Consider the following 20,638-nt stretch of genomic DNA (forward strand, 5'->3'; position numbering starts at 1 on the left):
ACACATCTGCTTACAAACTGGACAGAAGCCTTTATTCACAACTTTTCATAATTCACTTTCTAAAAAGACACAGACCGCAGGACACAGCAAAAACCCCGGGGGGCCGATGCCAGCATCTTCCAGGTGGGAGCAGAGCCATGCTCACTCGAGGGCCGATGTCTCCGGGGGCTCTCGGGCAGCACGACCAGACGCACCACTACTGTTCAATCCAGTTTTACTTAGAGCCACCTCCTTTTTTGGGGCCATCAGTCCTTATTTCATGCCAGATTTTCACTAGAGGCTCCCTGTTCTTCCAAATCAGTTCATGACCATAAGTAACATACCATCTGGAGAAAAGAAAAACAGCCAGGTCCCACATTCAAACAGTGTGACACACAAATGGCAAGTGGCATGGAGCTAGATGAGTTGACAGTTTTAAAATCGACCACTACTCACTGTGCAGCCTACTAAAACTGATTCACGTAGAGAAACGATCTAGCTTTAGTATTAGAAAACATCAAAGGCCGAAGTAGGATGTGGCGGTGGCTGCATGCTCTGTCATGTCTAAGTACCTCACACGTACTGCCTTTCATTCACCACCTGCTAGTTAAGTCTCACTGCTCCCGCTGCAGACACGAGGCAATCAGGCCTGAAAGAAAGCAGTTTGTCCAGGGTGCTAATAGTTTCTAGGTGGTCAGTCAAGGCTCCCTCGCAGGTCAGACTGACTCGATGTGGGAAGCATGAGAATTAGCCCTGAGGATGGCTGGCCCAGCTACAGGCCTCCCGTCATCTTCCTCCTCACTACACAAAGGGCGGGCTGCTCAACCAAACTGCGCCCCGCTTTAAGATCCACAGTTCTGATCCCCTCTCTCCTGTTCGCAGCAGCCTAACTGCGGCCTGAAGCATGAGCTCGAGAACTTCGCTTGCCCAGGCTCCGCCTAGGAATCAGCAGTAGGAGACTAGAGCCCAGCTCTGAAGCCTGCGCTGTGGACCCTGGACTATGCTGCCGCATGCAGGGAGCGGGGAGCGCCTCCTGTGAGCTGAGCAGCATAGCGGGCACTGAGGAGGGCCTGCCTTGGAGAAGCTCCTGGAGGAACTGTGGGTGTAGGAAGGCTTCCTGGAGGATGTGGGGTGGATTCCCATTGGCAGTTAGTGAGAGCGTGTTATTGACACCTTTGTTTTCCTCTGGCTTCCCCAAACAGAGTTCACGTTCCCTGAGGCAGAGACCAGATCTTGCCGCCTTATATCTATCTCCCAGACACCTGATTGAAAAAATGCTGTTTGACTTAGAGTGGATCAAGATAGCAGTTTAATGTTATAATGTTTTTTAAAATGTTCTGAATGTGTATGTTATATTATAAAGGGCTTGATTTGTACCTGACTCTTAATATTCACTATAGTGAAAATCTGATTATATACATTAATTAATAGGCATGTAATAAAATTCTCTGTGATTAAAGTAACAGTCTCTGGTGAATTTAGAACAAGAGAAAAAGGAACATCCTAATATTCAAATGCAATTGTAAAAATTCTCCCAAAAAAACACCTTGTTAGGAACTCTTCTTCCCAAATCTTTTTTTTTTTTTGGGTGAGGCAGTCTCGCTCTGTTGCCCAGGCTGGAGGGCAGTGGCATGATCTCGTCTCACTGCAATCTCCGCCCCCAGGGTTCAAGCGATTCTCCTGCCTCAGCTTCCCGAGTAGCTGGGATTACAGGCATGTACAATCACACCTGGCTAATTTTTGAATTTTTTTTTTTTTTTTTTTTTTTTTTTTTGAGACGGAGTTTCGCTCTTGTTACCCAGGCTGGAGTGCAATGGCGCGATCTCGGCTCACCGCAACCTCTGCCTCCTGGGCTCAGGCAATTCTCCTGCCTCAGCCTCCTAAGTAGCTGGGATTACAGGCATGTGCCATCATGCCCAGCTAGTTTTTTGTATTTTTAGTAGAGACGGGGTTTCACCATGTTGACTAGGATGGTCTCGATCTCTCGACCTCGTGATCCACCCACCTCGGCCTCCCAAAGTGCTGGGATTACAGGCTTGAGCCACCGTGCCCGGCCTAATTTTTGAATTTTTAATACAGACAGGTTTTCACCATGTTGGTCAGGCTGGTCTCAAACAGCTGACTTCAGGTGATCTGCCTGCCTCAGCCTCCCAAAGTGCCAGAATTATAGGCGTAAGCCACCACACCCAGCCACTCAAATCTCTTTAATCTACTTATTTCAAGCAAAGAGTCAAATACTTTAATTTTACAGGTATACTGTTCTGATTGTACTCATAAATCCAAATGGAATTTTTCATGGGCTAAACTAAAATCGGCAGATGCAGAGGGAGGCATTTCTAGGGCACTCTTCTCTGCTACAGCAGCGCAAACCACTGCTCCTCTCACACTCCAGCTCTGCATCTCTTACTTGTGTGACCTGGATAAGTTACTTTCTTTAAGCAGTTGCTTTTTCTGTAAAATAAAATACCTCACAGGGTTTTAAGAGAATTAAATCTGTAGCTTAGGCACACAGCAAATATTCAGCATATTAGTAAGTCAGCTATTATCCCAACAGTACAGTGTGAAGACTGTCAGGTGTGGTCACAGACGAAGTCAGGGAAATGTGTAAGTAGATACTAATGCAGTCTCCACACCCCCCGCCCCCCAAGATGGAGTTTCAAGGCTGGTCTTGAATTCCTGACCTCAGTTGATCCACCCACCTCGGCCTCCCAAAGTGCTAGGATTACAGGCGTGAGCCACTGCGCCCGGCCAGTAATGCAGTCTTTACCATCAACAAAATCAGGGCACTTAAAGAAAGATTTTAGAGTCCTAAATCTAGATTAAAACTTTTAGAAAAGACAAATTCTGGACATGACTAAGGTCGAGTAAATGAAAAGGAGTTTAAATTAGAAACAGTCAAGAGAAAGGATTCCTCTGCCTTTCAGACCCTGGACTTTAAAACGCATTTGATCCAATTATTTTCAGAATGGAAAAAGGCCATCTAATTACAGTTCAGAAGAATGAAAATCTGCTGGGGAGAAGACCCTTGAAGTATACACGAAGGATCCCGATAAATTAGAGCTCACAGAACAGACCCCTTCACGCTCCTCATGCTGCAGCATCAGGTCAGTTTCTACCATTTATACCGCACCGCTGCATACACTACCTACTACTCCTCCTTAATCACTTAAAATTCTAAATGGCGTAATGGCATTTAGTTCTACCACCTGCTGGGAAAAACTGCTTCACTTAGATTTTTTTTTTAATTTAATAAAAAATTAAGTCTTCCATTGTCACGGAACAAAATAAAAACCAAGTCAGGGCAAAAGGCAACATTTATGCAAAAACAGACGGGCCCTGAGGGAATCCAGCTCAACAGACAGGCAGTTCCTGCTGAAAGGCCTCCGGCGGTCAGATGGACGCCAAGGGCCCTGACTGTGTGTCCACGACAGAGTTGCTACTAACTGCTAGTCAGGGCAAAACCCCCTTGTCCAAAGCACACCTGGAAGCTCCTGTAACCACAACATCATCGTAGTCAATACACTGTGATGGGGTAGAGAGGGCTCACAGAGGTAGGTTCAACTCTGCTCTGCTATGGAAGAGCTGTTTGTCCCGGGAAGATTATGTTTAAGCCTCAGTGTCCCATCAGTAGAATGGAAGGAGTAATAGTCTAACAGAAAGTAACTAGCTTGCTGTCTACATACAGCAGGTGCTCCGTAAGTGGTCCACATTGGTCTGCGGTCACTGGCCTGTGCTCCAGTCATGCGGAGAAATGGCTCCGCCAGCTCAGCATGTCTGCACAGCACCGGCGAGACTGAGGTCAGCAGTAGCAGAGTGGGACACCGGGCGGGGAGAGGAGGACAAGAAAGTCAAAGGGGAAAAGGGGGTGACAGCTCAGACTGGGGCCCAGGCAGCAGTCTGCTAAGAGGGGGTGGGAATGAGAACAGGTCAGGAGTTGGGGTGACATAAGGTTAAGGGTAGGAGAAAGGCACAGACTGTCTACAAATGAGCCAGGTAGGCTGGGTAAGCCCAAAGCAAGCCATGTGGAGGTTTCCTCCCTCCCAACCCCACCTGCTGCTGCTTCCGTCACACAGCTGGCGCCTCACTCTGCCCTGGGGATGAGGGTAAGAGGAGGGCGTGACCCAAGGAAGCAGTTTAGCAATCACAGTCAGACTTACATTCCAAAAAGAGCTCCTCCAAGATGTGCTGCATGATCAAAAACTTTCCATCCCAGGATCAATCCTGCTGTATCCATGGCGATAATGGCTTTTAGGGCCTGAAAGCCACCAAGAAAGAAGGGAAGTGGTCCAAGTGTGATTCCTCCAGTACTGACATCTCTAATTTAAGGGCAAGAACCCAGTCAACAGAAAAACACCACCACTATCCCCAGAACCTCACTTCACAAAAATACTTACATTCCCTGCTGTGAACGTGAGCATCGGAAGGAAAATAATGGCCAGCCTCCCTTCTGGCATCTTCGTGCAGACAGCTGCGAGGACCGTCATGATGGCACCAGACTGCGAAGGAACACAGCAGGGAGAATGGGAAACTCCAGATGCAACTGCTTAGTGGCTACAAGGTCTAAAGAGCAGCACATTTTCTAGAAAGTTTATATGCTGCACATTTCTAGGTGAGCACAGGCTTAAAAGCTTTCAGTTACTAATGTTCCCAGTATCAGGTGAAGGAACTAAATGTCCTTCACACAATAATGGCTTAGAAGACCGAATCTGTATGATGGGGCGGTAAGATGGATAGCCACCAGCCTGCGAGCGCTTCCTGAACCACAAGGACGGCACTAAGCGCGTCACGTGCATCCCTGTACCTGAGGCCTAGGAAAGAACTCCAGTTTCTCCGACAAAGCTCCCAAACCAGAGGGCTTGAGCATGAAGACACCAAAGAAACCCGCACGTGTGAAGTGTTTCATCTTAAAAAACTTCATGTGAAATTCTTCATAGAGAAAGGAAACACTGCCCACAGTGGTGGGTCAGCCTGTAATTCCAGCACACTGGGAGGCAGGAGGATCCCTTGAGCCCAGGAGGTCAAGGTTACAGTGAGCTATGACTACACCACTGCACTCCTGCCTGGGCAACAGAGAGACCCTGCCTCAAAATTAATAAAAATAAAGAAATAAATTAATATACAGAACACAGATGAGTCTCAAAATAATTATATAGAGTAAATGAGGCCAGGACAACAAAAAGGAGCACGTGCTGTATGATTCCATTTGCAAACTGATTTACCTCTACCGGAAGTAGGTAAGTTGTTGCCAGGGGAAGGGGCAGCACGGAGTGGCCACACAGAAGCGCCGGGAAGCTTCTGGGGCTGAACATGTTCATGATCTTGACTGTGGTGACAGTTTCATGGGTATCTACATCTTAAAGCTTACAAATTGTAACTTTAAATATGTGCAGTTTTTGGCATGTTAACTAGTAAACCTAAGTTACCTGCTTTTTTAAAAAAAAGAAAAAGACTATATGGGCTAGGCGTGGTGGCTCGGCCTATAATCCCAGCACTCTGGGAGGCCAAGAGTTTGAGACCAGCCTGACCAACGTGGTAAAACCCCATTCTCTACTAAAAATACAAAAAAAAAAAAATTAGCCAGGCGAGGTGGCTCACGCCTGTAATCCTAGCATGTTGGGAGGCTGAGGCAGGTGGATCACCTGAGGTCAGGAGTTCGGGACTAGCCTGGCCAACGTGGTGAAACCCCGTCTCTACTAAAAATACAAAAATAAGCTCGGCATGGTGGTGTGTGCCTGTAGTCCCAGATACTTGGGAGGCTGAGGTTGCAGTGAGCCAAGATTGCGCTACTGTATTCCAGCTAGGGCAACAGAGTGAGACTTGGTCTCAAAAAAAAAAAAAAAAACTCCAAAACAAACCTAAATTATACTTTTCCCCAAAATGATGCAAATATAATTTGAATAGCTGTATGAAGAGCACTAAAATTCGATGAAGTTCCTCTTAAATTGCTTTTCTGTAGATGATTATTCTCCATCTGTTAAAGAAAACTGTCATCTGTACAATTCCATGTAACACTGGTTTGTGATTATAACTTACTATAATTACTGCATATTAAAGATAAAGAAGGAGTTCCATCATCCTCCCAGAATTTTCTCAATATGACTTTATATAAATGTAAACATTTATACGTTTGAATAAATCCCAACTTTTCTTTTTTTATAAAAGTCTAGGCTTACTCCGATGCAGAGAGGTTTTTTAAAGAAGTTAAGAATTGAATGAAAATGAACCCGTCTCTTCTCAGAGAACTTTCATATTCATACATAGTGTAAGGACAATGAGTCACGAACCCTGACAAGGAGACCTAAGGGGTTTGGATCCATGGTAAGAGGTGAAGGTTTTTCGTGCTCCATCAATGTTTCTATGCACACTGGTTATATACTTGTAATCAACACGCACATCTGATTTTACTTACTTCATAAACATATATATATTTTTTGAGACAGAGTCTCGCTGTTGCCCAAACTGGAGTGCGGTGGTGATCTCACTGCAACGTCCACCTTCTGGGTTCAAGTTTTTCTCCTACCTCAGCCTGCCGAGTAATTGGGATTATAGGTACATACTACCATGACTGGCTAATTTCTGTACTTTTAGTAGAGACAGGGTTTCACTAAGTTGGCCAAGCTGGTTTCAAACTCCTGGCCTCAAGTGATCCGCCCACCTCAGCCTCCCAAAGCGCTGGTATCACAGTAATGAGCCACCGGGCCCAGCCTCATAAACATTTTTCTACATCTGTATAATCTCCAACTCTCTCATACTTATGGTTTTTAACTTTTTTGGTATTCTAATTTAAGTGAATCTGCTCCCTCTGCTTACAAAAGCTAAGTAGAGATGAAGACCCAGGTGTTACCTATGGAACAAATGTAAGAGAACTCTGAGAGGAAGGGAGAGGAAAGCTGACCAGCCAGGAAGCCTGCGATTCAATGGAAGTGGTGGTGAGTTCCCTGAGCTCTATTTTGGCCTCATACTGATCATCCCGCAACATGTTCTCTCTAGTCAAGGCACAAAAGAGGATAGCTGAGCACCAACAGAGAACTGTTAGACAATATTTAGAGAAACGGCGGCCCAGCAAAGGCTGAGCAGGCCTAGACGTCCACCCTTGCCAGAATGTAATGAGGCATCCCAATAGGCCTCAAAGGGCGGTGTCAGTGGAAAGCCCCTGGTTCCTCCTAGCCACAGCAACATGAGCAGAGGTCGACCAGGTGGTCTGCATGCCCTGAGCTCCCATCCCTGCCCTGCAGTAATAAGAGCTCCTCTCCCTCAAGAGGCAAAGGCGGCTGCGACACCTACTCCTACCCAGCAGTAGTCACCCCTCTCCTCATCACAACGGTGGCAGAGGAAGACTACTCCAACCGCAGATCGCAATAGGAGCCAAAGTTTTATCATACCCCAAGCAAGCAGGCTTCAACTGAAAAATCTCAGCTTGAATAAGAAAAGACAATTGGCCGGGTGCAGTGGCTCACACCAGTAACCCCAACACTTTGGGAGGCCCAGGCAGGAGGGTCACTTGAGCCCATGAGTTTGAGACCAACTGTGGCAACATAGGGAGACCCTGATTCTACAGAAAAGCTTAATATTATCCAGGATACTAGCAATACAGTAATTTTTAAATATATATATATATTACAGGCATGAGCCACCATCCCTGGTAAGCAAAATTTTATAAAGAAAATAAACATCCAAAGCTGGGCGTGGTGGCTCACACCTGTAATCCTAGCACTTTGGGAGGCTGAGGTGGGTGGGTCACCTGAGGTCAGGAGTTCAAAACCAGCCTGGCCAACATGGTGAAACCCCATTTTTAAAAAATAAAAAATAAAGAAAGAAAATAAATATTTCACAAAGGAAAAACAGGGCTTAAGAAGGCCTGTCACTCACAGGACAGAACACAGGCCTCACTAGGAAAATAAGTGTAAACGAATTTGAGGAACACACAAATTAGGGAATGGTTATTTACATAAGAATTCTTTTCAAAATTGAACCTTTTTAGAGTTCCTTTAAATATGAAATCCCCTATTTGAATGCATTTAAATTAGTATTTAAATATGTACAAACTGAATGTGTAGTTTAAAGAAATATAAAGATTTCCATGTGCCCTAGAAATCTGCCATTAAACTCAAAACACACTTAAAAATTTTTCTTTTTTCTTTGAGACAGGGTCTTGCTCTGTCACCTGGGCTGGAGTGCAATAGTGCGATCTCAGCTCACTACAACCTCCAACTTCTGGGTTCAAGCAATTCTCCTGCCTCAGCCTCTCAAGTAGCTGGGAATCCAAGCACGCACCACCACACCTGGCTAATTTTTGTATTTTTAGTAGAGATGGGTTTTCACCATGTTGACCAGGTTGGTCTTGAACTTCTGACCTCAAATGATCTGCCCACCTCAGCCTTCCAAAGTGCCAGGATTACAGGTGTGAGCCACTGTGCCTAAACTCAAAACACATTAAAAAAAAAATTTTTTTTTTTTTTTGAGACAGGGTCTTGCTATTTTCACTTAGACTCGAGTGCAGTGGTGTAATCACAGCTTACCACGGCCTCAACCTCCTAGGCTCAAGCTATCCTCCTACCTCCGCCTCCTGAGTGGCTAAGACTACAGGCATGAGCCACCACACCCAGTTATTTTCTAATATTTTTGTAGAGATGGGATCTTGCTATGTGACTGGTATCAAACTCTTTGGCTCACTGTCCCACCTTGGCCTCCCAATGTGCTGGGATTACAGGCATGAGCCCCCGTACCCGACTGCCTCAGAAAATTTTTTTTAAGCATCCAGAATATAAGAGCTCTGAGGGGGCAGGAACCTTTTTTGTTGTTGTTCCCCACTTTCTAAAACCATCACAAATAATCGTGACTGCTCACTGGCTGTAGCCCCAGGCTCTAGGATAGTACCTAGTAGGCACTCCAATATTGACTCAACAGGAGGATAAAGTACCAGATTAGAATCTGTAATCAGAATTTTCCAATACTGGATTAAGCTCTCTGGTTTATGCAGATTGCATACTCACTGTTCTGAGATGTACTCTATTCCGGTAAGCACATATATATGACCAATGGTTAAAAGCTACAGCCTGAAATGTACCAAGCTTTACAAATGTATACATTCTAAATTAGATGAAAATTAGTCAACTGTATTGTTTCAATGTTAATTTCTTGGTTTCAATGTTAGTTAACAGTAGGGTGAAGGGTATATTAGAACCCCTTATCAATTTTACAACATTCTTGTAAGTCTAAAATTACTTCAAAGTAAACGTAAAACACAAATTAAAAAAAAAATTTAAATGGAAATACTTACTGCACCAAGTGACGGTCCATATCTTCCTGTGGCAACTTTACACACATAACTGACAAAATTGGAAATAACACCTGAGAAACAAGTCACATTTCAATAATTTAAGTGAGGCATAAAAATGGTTTGCATTTTTTTCGGAGACAGTTTCACTTTGTCACCCTGGCTGCTAGAGTGCAGTGCTGCAGTTTTGGCTCACTGCCACCTCAGCTACCGTGTTCAAGTCATTCTTGGGCCCCAGCCTCCAGAGCAGCTGGGATTAGAGGCGGAAGCCACCACGTCCAGCCATGAAAACGGTTTTCATTTCTAATCTCCACACAGATAAGCAGTGTCAGGCTTCGATCTGGATCACTGTGCAGTACAGGCATGAATACTTATCCTGTCTATCATTTCAGTGACTTCACAGGGGATGCAAAGTCTGACCTGGTGCATGACCTGCTGGGCAAGAGTCGTTCCTTTACTCCCCAGTTGGCACCTTCCTCGGCTAGAGCATGAAGACGCGTTCCTGAGTACACTCTCTGGGCTAACTCAGGATATCTGGGGTGTGACACTAGACTGGATCGTCCCTTACGCCTCTTTGGCTTCAGTGTCATTGGAGTCAACGTGGCTCACTTTTAAAATTAATTATTCGACACAGACCCTCTGTAACTACAACAACGTAACTAGCCCTTGGGAAATAACTATACACTTATCTTACAAGCCAAAGGCATTGCTCAGCTTCTTTTTTTGAAGGACTAGAGACACGTAAGCATTCAATTAACACCAATTAAGCATCTACTCTGGGCCTGGCAGTGGATGCTTTTATTTAGTGCTTTCTTTAACCCTTGTCATGAGAAGGTAAGTGTCGTCACCCCCAGAGGTTTAGGCATTTCTGCAACATCACACAGCTGGTAGTAGAAACAGGATCTGAACCTAGGTCCATTTCCAAGCTCAGTCTTTTCACTACAGCACAGCACAACCGCCAGATACACCGTTTCTAAAGGTAGGGGTTTTAGAAATTAATTTTTATGTTTTATTGTTTTAAGGAAGTACATTTTACAGAGAGGTAAGTAAAATTTGATCAACTGCCACCGTAGTGGCCTCTAGGGACCTGCAATCATGCACAAGAATTTCCTAACTGAAATAAGGAAATGATGCTATCTGCAAGACAAAGACTAGGAAGTGGTTCCATGCCAGCAAACATGCTTGCAAAGAAGACAGGACAAACTCTTTCCTGACAATCATATTGTGTGGCTCTCATTTAAAGCTTTCTGTGAACTGAACACACTGGGGAAAATGAGCCTGCTTAAGGTTATTTAACAAAGACCCAGGAGATTGAGGCAGCCAGGAAGTCTGGGAACCACTATATAAAATGGTGGGCCTCAGCTAAAGAAATCAAGGCCCAGTGAGATTAAAAAAAAAAAAAAATGACATACTTAAATTCTACACAAACCCTTACTTAACTCCTGTTTATCCCAACTTAAAATTAAGCATACCCACATAATTCATATGTAGGAGGAAATCAGCAAAATGAGAAGCAGGAAAGGCAACAGCTCCAGCAGTCTGTGGCACCCTTGAGAAACAAATACGTTCTGAGCAATTACTCTGCGTAGAATACGGCAGCAACCATTCCCTTTGTCCCTTCTGCAGAAAGGTTAGCGTGCTTATACTCCCAAAGGCCCTGAGGTTCAAGTGTATTACCTGCAGATAGGTACACTGCCATGAACTGCTCTTGACCCAGAAGGTTCACTATGCTGGAAGAGAAGCTCCACAAAACATACATATTTGCTGCCATGTGAATTAAGGAGAAATGACTGAATGTTGACAGCAACATTGGAGAACAAAGGACCTCTACGAAAGAAAGAAAAACACAGTCTAGTAATCATGGAACACACAGCCAATAAAAATTATCTATTTTAAACTTTTTAAATTAGGCTGGGCGCAGTGGCTCACGCCTGTAATCCCAGCACTTTGGGAAGCCAAGGCAGGCGGATCATTTGAAGTTGGGAGTTCAAGACAAGCCTGGCCAACATGGTGAAACCCCATCTCTATTAAAAATATTAGCTGGGCGTGGTGGTGCTCGCCTATAATTCCAGCTACTCAGGAGGCTGAGTCGGGAGAATCACTTGGACCCAGGAGGTGGAAAAACAAATTAAACATGGAAAACAAAAACATCAATTTAAAAGCTTAACTAGGACTTCTTTTTTTTGTTTTTGAGACAGAGTCTCTCGCTCTGTCACCCAGGCTGGAGTGCAGTGGCATGATCTTGGCTCACTGCAGCTTCAACTTCCTAAGCTCAAGTGATCCTCCCACCTCAGTCTCTTGAGTAGCTGCGACCACAGGCATGCACCCCCACGCCCGGCTAATTTTTGTATTTTTAGTAGAGACCAGGTTTCGTCGTGGTGCAGGCTGGTCTCGAACTCCTGAGCTCAAGCAGTTCACCTACCTCAGCCTCCCCAAGTGCTGGGATTATAGGTGTGAGCCACCGTGCCCTGCCTAAGACATCTTTTTTTTTTTTTTTTTTTTAGACGGAGTTTCGCTCTTGTTACCCAGGCTGGAGTGCAATGGCGCAATCTCGGCTCACCGCAACCTCCGCCTCCTGGGTTCAGGCAATTCTCCTGCCTCAGCCTCCTGAGTAGCTGGGATTACCCCAGGCAGGTGCCACCATGCCCAGCTAATTTTTTGTATTTTTAGTAGAGACGGGGTTTCACCATGTTGACCAGGATGGTCTCGATCTCTTGACCTCGTGATCCACCCGCCTCGGCCTCCCAAAGTGCTGGGATTACAGGCTTGAGCCACCACGCCCGGCCAGACATCGTTTTTTAAAAGTGATAACAAGCTGTCTTAATAAATTTCTTTTCTACTTAGTAAACAACCAATGAAAACTCTCAGTTCAATGAAAGCAACTTATTCTTATGGTAAAAGTTGATTAGAAAAAATAAGCAGTCTGGGCAACATAGCGAGACCTCATCTGCACTAAAAACAAAAACATTAGCTAGGCATGGCGGCATGCGCCTGTGGTCCCAGCTCCTGGGGGCTGGGGTAGGAGGATCACTTGAGCCTCAGAAAGAGAGGTGGCAGTGAGCCAAGAGTGCACCACTGCACTCCAGTCTGGGCAACAGAGCAACACCCTGTCTCAAAAAAAAAAAAAAAGAAAAGAAAGAAAGAAAAAGTAAATTATGTCAATTATAAAGTTGTATATAATATTCTCCTTAAAGAATAAACCTGTGGACCAGGCACGGTGGCTCACACCTGTTACAATCCCAGCATTCTGGGAGGCTGACGTGGGTGGATCACTTGAAACCAGGAGTTCAAGACCAACCTGGCCAATGTGGTGAAATCCTGTTTCTGTTAAAAATACAAAACTTAGCCAGGCATGTGCCCATAATCCCAGCTACTCGGGAGGCTGAGACACGAGAATCACTTGAACCCAGGAGGTGGAGGTTACAATGAGACAAGATTGCACCACTGCACTCCAGCCTGGGTGACAGAGCGAGACTCTATCTTGGGGCGGCGGGGGGGGAAGGCTATTAATTTGTCAAAAAATATTTAGATATTTGCTATATGTGAGATTCATTAGGATATTAGATTAAGAGAAATGAGCCTGAGTGTGGTGGCTCATGCCTGTAATCCCAGCACTTTGGGAAGCTGAGCCGGGCAGATCATCTGAGGTCAGGAGTTCAAGACCAGCCTGGCCAACACGGCGAAACCCTGTCTCTAATAAAAATACAAAAATTAGCTGAGTGTGGTGGCAGGCACCTGTAATCCCAGCTACTAGAGAGGCTGAGGCAGAAGAATCGCTTTGACCTGAGATGTGCAGGTTGCAGTGAGCCGAGATCACACCACTCTCTGGGCGACAGAGCAAGAATTCATCTCAAAAAAACAAAAAAAAGGAAAGAAAAGAAGAGATGAGGTCCCAGTCCTCAATCAAGAAGCTTGTAGCCTATTCTCTACATTTTGCTTGTAGCTACTGATAAGTAACTCGTCTTTTTTTTACAGCATTTCAATTAACTAAAGCAAATTTCTTTCCCAAATTATCTCTACCTTAAAATAAATCACACAAGTTAGACTTACTTACTTGAGGCTGGACTCGATGTGAAATATCTGGTCATTGTCCGCTTTAGAGATGGTACTCTCCATAAACAGAATACAAGGACATTTGCAGCTATAATACCTACAAAATAAATATAATTTAGGGAGGTTAAAAATAAAAGCAAAAAAGTCTGACCTAAAGTACCCCCTTGTAAGATGTCTACCACAATTATGTAAGAGTACTGTATACTTGGGGGATGGGGTGGGCTAAGAAAAGCAAGTGAAATCAGTGCTTTTAAAGTATCAGCACTGCCAAGGGTTGGTAAAGTCACAGAATTCCTGAAAAATTGCAGATGCTCTAGGAGTTAACTTCCTTTCCCCAGATCCATATTTCACTTCTTCAGAACAGTTTACGCTTCTCAGTAAGATCAATAATTTATTGTCTACAATAGCCAAGCCAAAGACAGAAGACACAGAATTAGGTTCTTTGGCAAAGAGTAGAAAAGATAACATTACTTCTTTTTCCTCAGGGCATGATGCTTCTGAAACTTACTGCCAGCTTATGGAAACATGAGTCATCTGTGTAGGCGAAGGTCAATGTGTTTGAGAAAAACACTTATCTGATGGGAATTCAAGGATAATTTAGAAAAAATCTGTAACTGCTTCTGAAGTATGTTTACATGTGGGAGTTGAGTGACTTTCCTCTTTCTGTAGGTGTTGATGTTGTTAGTACCACTAAGAAACTGAGTAGGTTTATTTAATAGGATTAACTTATTACATTTTAGAGAAGAAACTAAGTTATTTTTGAAAACTAGAAACTTTAAAAATATATTAATTTCATGAATTGCCACAACTCCTTCACATAGAGGTATTCATCTACTTGCTAAGAATTTAAACATGTATCCATTCCTCCAGTCTCTTCAGGCAACAGGCAAGTAGCACTTTTAACTTTAGACTAATTCCATAACATTCCAAATAAAAGAGGCTTTGTTTTAGAAGGCGCTCTTTGTCTGGTCCCTGCCAGCTGCTACATCTTGGTGCTACCTGTGGCTTCCACATTTGCTCATCCTGTCAGGCTGTCAGCTATCCCCTGGCATTTCTAGTCTGTCCAGTTTTTGCTTTCCCACTTGAGATGTGGGAAAGGAAGTTACCATTTTCCACAGATCTTAAGACATTTTCCCCACTTTAATATCTGAAATCACAATGCATCTTATAATTGGTGGTATGTGATAGCTTCATTGGTAGCATTTTGTCTTTCTCTGTAGTACATTTTAAAAAAATGTTACTGCATTTTGTTGAACTGATTCCATCAGTTGTATCACATGCTGCACTGGTGGGGACTGTGATAGCCATTATGTGATCTTTAGTAAATAATTACCTAGAACTCTTATGGTGAGAGGGCCAGTGTTTATGCGAGGAGGGGGGAAAGGGATCACACACAGGCAAGGAAGAGCACTGTGTGTACTTCCCAGCGTGGAGCCTGGAACCCTGGGAAGGGCAGAGCCTCCTCACAGGGACTGGAGCCTTGGGAGGTTTATCCTACAGGAAGAGAGCAGGGATTCGTGTAGTCCAGGGTTCTTTAGTTTCCTTCGGGAGAGTTAATCATCTTTACTACCCAGAGTGCACCCTTACGTCTAGGTTGTCACACACAGTGATTGATATCTTAGGGTAAAGACTGAGAATAGTCTGGCCATGATCATAAAGATGGGATTGCCATGATCATGGTCAGTCAGGGCTTTGCTGTTTTACTCTAAATGTGGTTCAAGGCAAAGACAACAAGGTGGGGTCCCTGATCCTGCCTGCTAAGCTGAAAAATGGCAATGACTACTCTGCCTCCTCTTGTCAGTTCCAGGAGCGACTTCCTCAAACCACTGACACACAGCACACCCAGCTTCTGAAAACCACAGGCACCACAGCACTGTCAAAGAGGAGGATGTGTCTCTGCATAAAGTGATTACAATAAGGGAAAGCACTTGAAAAAAGGGAAAGATATCGGCCGGGAGCAGTGGCTCCCACCTGTAATCCCAGCACTTTGGGAGGCCGAGGTGGGCAGATCACCTGAGGTCAGGAGTTTGAGACCAGCCTGACCAACATGGAGAAACCCTGTCTCTACTAAAAATACAAAATTAGTCAGGCATGGTGGCACATGCCTGTAGCCCCGACTACTCAGGAGGCTGAGGCAGGAGAATCGCTTGAATCTGAGGTGGAGGTTGCAGGGAGGTAGAGGTTGCAGTCAGCCAAGATTGAACCATTGCACTCCAGCCTGGGCAACGAGAGCAAAACTCTATCTTTAAAAAAAAAAAAAAAAAAAAAAAAAATGCCGGGCACAGTGGCTCATGCCAGCACTTTGGGAAGCCAAGGCGGGTGGATCACGAGGTCAAGAGATCGAGACCATCCTGGTCAACATGCTGAAACCCCGTCTCTACTAAAAATACAAAAAATTAGCTGGGCATGGTGGCACGTGCCTGTAATCCCAACTACTCAGCAGGCTGACGCAGGAGAATTGCCTGAACCCAGGAGGCGGAGGTTGCAGTGAGCCGAGTTCGCACCATTGCACTCCAGCCTGGGTAACAAGAGTGAAACTCCGTCTTAAAAAAAAAAAAAAAAAAAAAAAAGGGAAAGATAACCAAAGATATCAAGGTTAACAGCAGACAGAGTTAACACTGCTAAGTTTTCAATCCAAATGCAAGAAGCTTTTCTGATCAATTATGAGAGTACTGGCACTGAAACAGACTACAGTCAAAATCCCTTATGTCATAAGCCAGTGGTTATCCAACTGTGATGACGTACTCCATTAGTAAGAGACACATCCCATGTATGTATGCTTATTAACAATGTACACTGACCACTATAAACTCATCTTAAGATATGCAAATTTAAAATAACTAAGTAAAATGCATCTACTTTCTTCTTTGCAAATCCTATTCTGAAGGCCAATTACAGATGAGAAAAACTGAAGCTATAAAAGGTACAAGTTGCCTGAGAGCCAAACTCAGTGGCCAAGCCAGAACTCCACATCCAGTGCTCTTTCTACTATACACCAAGACATGGGGAGCCAGGAAGATTTATTTTGACCTTGATCATTCTAGGACTTCACATACCACATAAAATGGGCTTCCTAGCTGAGAGAAGGCACACGCCAGTTCCCCAGAAGCAGATGAGCAGGAGAGGATGTGTGGCGATCCTAGGCCTACTGAGGCAGTACCGCATTTTGAGTAAAAGCATGGGTGAAGGAGTCCAGAAGTGACTCTGTCCTATTACATTATAACCTGGGGAAGAGGCCTAACCTCTCAGCTTGTTTCCTCCTCTGTAAAATGGGAATAATAAAATCTACCTAAAAGGGTTGAATGGGCCAAGTGTGGTGGCTCACGCCTCTAATCTTAGCACTTTGGGAGGCCCAGGCAGGAGGATCCCTTGAGCCTAGAAGTTTGAGGCCAGGCTGTACAACATAGTGAGACCTCTTCTTTACAAAAAATGAACAAAATCAGCTGGGTGTGGTGGCACATGCTTGTAGTCCCAGCTATTTGGGAGGCTAAGGTGGGAGGACTGCTTGAGCCCAGGAGGTCAAGTCTGCAGTGAGCCAAAACTGTGCCACTGTACGCCAGTCTGGGCGACAGAGGGAGACCCTGTCTCAAAAAACAAATAAAAGAAAAGAAAAAGGAAAAAAAAAAAGGGTTGAGTGACAATGAAACGAGAAAGCATGATTCAATGTAGCAGTCACAAGGTGATGAGCCAACAAATGGACAATATGGTGAAAAGAGAATGGCCTTCCCAGAACCGAATCCTAAGTAGGTCACTTGGCAGCTTTGTGGGCTGTGGCATTTTATTTCCTCATTTGTAAAATGAGGATAATCCCTCCTACCTCATAAAGGTTGTAGTGAGGCTTAAATAAGATAATACATGCACCAGTATGCAGATGATCACAGCATAATGGTTTCCTCCTCTCTCCTTCTCCTTTGAGAAATAGAAGAGCTTAACTTTTGTATATCTCCACTTAGGAGGGATGTCACCTGCTTCTTCTTGACTCAGTAGCTCTTGGGCAAGCTTGGCACTGCTGATTCAGGACGGCTACTGCTGTCCTAGTGCCTACTGTCACACCTGTGTGATGCACTGGACTATGTCAGCAAAAAATGACTCTCCTTCATAAGAGCAATGAAAGAACTAGCAAAAAATGTCAGAATCAACTTTTTCAGAAGTCTGGAAACTAATCAAAGGCTTATAGCAAACCAGGGAGTATTTGAGAAAAATAGCTGAATCTCAAAACAGCTAGCTTTGTCCTAGTCCAATCCCTCACTCTCTAGTTGCAAGGTGGTCTTGAAAGCAGAGGTAGCTGGTAGAATGGAACTGGGGCTCTTTCAAAGCCTCATTCCCAAAGAACTGTCATTATTTGACCTGGATGTTGGTTCCGCGGAAGACCCACTTTTTTGGTTTCCACCTAACCAGTGTGCTAAGAAGACCCACTTTCAAGGCTGTCTGTTTAACCTGACTGGGAGCTCCCCAAGTACGAAACTCCTTTCACAGACGGCATTTGTCAAAAACAGGTGTTTTAAGTTTGAAGCTGCCTGAGACGGTGTGTAACACTTGGGGGCAAATAAGAGACTAATCAAAAATCTTAAAATGAAAAGCAAGGGAATAAGATTTCCACAGAAACTTTGAAAACCTCCAACATATTCCTGGACTCTAGAAGGCCACATGCATAGTAAGACAAAACAGACCTTAAGACAAAATTCATTGCTAAAGAAGGATATTATATAATGATTAAAAGGTCAAACCATCAAGATATAACAATTAGAAACATATGCACCTAACAATAGAATCTCAAAAGACATGAAGAAAAATGGACAGAATTGAAGGAAAAAATAACTCTACAATAACAGCTGGAGACTTCCAGAACTCCATTTGCAATAATGGAGAGAATAATCAAATGATCAGAAAGGAAGGAGAAGACTTCAGCAACTCTATTAAACAACTAGACTTACCAGACCTTTATAGAATATACCACCCAGTGACAGAATATCCATTCTGCTCAAGTACACATGGAACATATTCCAGGCTACGTTCAGTCACAAAACAACTCTCAATAAACTAAAACACTAACATTATACAAAGTATGTCCTCTGATCACACGGAATGAAATTACAAATCAATACAGAAATAAATTCAGAAAATTCACCAGTATGTGGACATTAACAAACTCCTAAGTAACCAATGGGTTAAAGAAGAAATCACAAGGGCAACGAAGAAACTGAGATGAATGAAGACAAAAATACAATATACCAAAATGTATAGGATGCAACAAAAGTGATGCTAGGAATGCCCACACTGAAAAAGGAGATCTCAGATCAATAATCTAACTGTTCATCTTAGGAAACTGTAAAGAGAAGGGCAAACTAAAACCAAAGCAAGCAGAAGGAAGGAAAGAATGAAAAACAGATAAATGAACAGAAAAACAAAAAAATTAATAAATCCCAAAGTTGGATCTGTTTGAAATGATCAATAAAATTGACAAACTTTTAGCTACAGTGACAAAGAAAAAAGAATTCAAATTATGAAAGTCATCTCACACAGGTCTGAGATTTGCTAAAAAATAAAAGGAAAAATAAAAACAAATTACTAAAATCAGGAGTGAAAGCAGAATGTTACTACCAACCTTATACAAATAAGAATCATTACAAAATACAATAAACAATTATATACCAACAAATGAGAATAACTTAGATGAAATTTAAAATTCCTAGAAAGACAAACTACTGAAATTGACTCAAGAAGAAACAGAAAATCTGAACACACCAAGAATAAGTAAAGAGATTGAATCAGTAATTTTAAAAAACTTACCACAAAGAAAAGCCCAGAGCCAGATCAGGTGTTAGGTGCCTATGTTTCTCACTGGCTTCACTCGTATCTGAGTTTCTTACAGCTGTTGTAACACAAACTTGGTGGCTTAAAACAATACAAATCTATTCTCTACAGTTGTGGAAGCTAGAAGTCAGCGATCAGAGCGTGAGGGCTGCAATCCCTTTGGAAGGCTCTAGCGCCCCTCCTTTCCCTCTTCCTGGCTTCCGGTGGTTCTCGGCAATTCTTGGTGTTGTTGGCTTCCAGGGGCATCACTCCAACCCCTGCCACATCTCTTTGGCTTTGTTTTCTGTGTCTTTCTTTGACCTCTCCTCTTCTTAGGAGGACATGAGTCAATGGATTTAAGGCCCATCTGAATGTAATATGATCTCTCTGTAACTAATCAAATTGCCAAAGATCCTATTTCAAGTAAAGTAACATTCTGGGGTCTAGGTGGCCACAGATTTGGTGAAAGCACACTATTCCACTTACTACAACGGGGAAATTCTACCAAATGTAAAGGAGAATTAACACCAATGCTTCTCAAACTCTCAAAAAACAGAAGAGGAAGGACCATTTTTCCAATCCATTCTATCACCTTGATATCAAAACCAAAGACATCACACACACACAAAAACAAAACAAAACCATCAAAATCCCTTTATAAAGACAGATGCAAAAATCCTCAAGACAATACTGGCAAACTAAATCCAACAATATATAAAAATGATTATATATCATGACTAAGTGGAATTGTCACAGGAATGCAAGCTTGGTTCAACATATGAAAAATCAATGTATTATTTCATATTAACAAAGTTGGAAGACCCACAATTCATAGTTTCAGAATTTACAACACAAACCTACAGGAATAAAGACAGTGTAGTACTAGAATAAGGACAGCTATATAGATCAATGGACAGAATTGAGAGTCCAGAAATACACCTATACAATTATGGTCAACTGGTTTGTGACTATCGTTCTAAAATAATTCGGTGGGGAAAGAATAGCCTTGTTCAAAAAATGGTGCTCAGACAAGTGGATATCCATAAGCAAAAGAATGAGTTTGGACCCCCACCTCAAACCAAATACCAACATCAACACAGAATTAAACAAATGCCTACATTTAAGAGCTAAAATGTTAAAGCTCTTAGAAGAAAACGTAGGTACACATCTTTGTGACCTTCAATTATGTCACAGTTTCCTTGACATGGCACTGAAAATATAAGCAACAAAAGAAATAGATAAAATGGACTTCAGCAAAATTAGAATGTTTACCCTTCAGAAAACACTACAAAGAAAGTGATAAGACAAGTCACCGAACAGGAAAAATATTTGTAAATGGTATCTCTTAATAAGGGTCTAGTATCCAGAATATTTTATAAAGAACTTTTACAACTCCACAAAAAAATAACTATTTTTAAATGGGCAAAAGATTTGGAGAAACAGACATTTTTCCAAAGAAGAATAAATATACAATAAGACATGAAAAGATGTTCATTCGTCATTAAGGAATGGCAAACCAAAACCACAATGATACCC

At 43.1% G+C, this 20,638-nt stretch overlaps 1 protein-coding gene across 2 annotated transcripts in view; it reads right to left on the minus strand.

Moving 5' to 3' along the window:
* Positions 1-7: 7 nt before the first annotated feature.
* The window catches only part of PARL (presenilin associated rhomboid like), a 54,911-nt gene continuing 34,280 nt past the window's right edge, over positions 8-20,638 (minus strand). The window contains exons 5-10 of one of the 2 annotated variants that reach the window (XM_010337621.3): positions 13,311-13,406; positions 10,934-11,083; positions 9,260-9,330; positions 4,374-4,475; positions 4,137-4,234; positions 8-326 (exon numbers count right to left, since the gene is read on the minus strand). In XM_010337621.3, coding sequence (XP_010335923.2) covers positions 215-326; positions 4,137-4,234; positions 4,374-4,475; positions 9,260-9,330; positions 10,934-11,083; positions 13,311-13,406 — 629 coding nt within the window. In that variant the 3' untranslated portion in view covers positions 8-214. The remainder of the gene's footprint in view (positions 327-4,136; positions 4,235-4,373; positions 4,476-9,259; positions 9,331-10,933; positions 11,084-13,310; positions 13,407-20,638) is intronic. The other variant, XM_074404617.1, reaches the window with a different exon arrangement.

The sequence above is a fragment of the Saimiri boliviensis genome, chromosome 8 (assembly GCF_048565385.1).
Source record: "Saimiri boliviensis isolate mSaiBol1 chromosome 8, mSaiBol1.pri, whole genome shotgun sequence".
NCBI classification, from domain to species: domain Eukaryota; kingdom Metazoa; phylum Chordata; class Mammalia; order Primates; family Cebidae; genus Saimiri; species Saimiri boliviensis.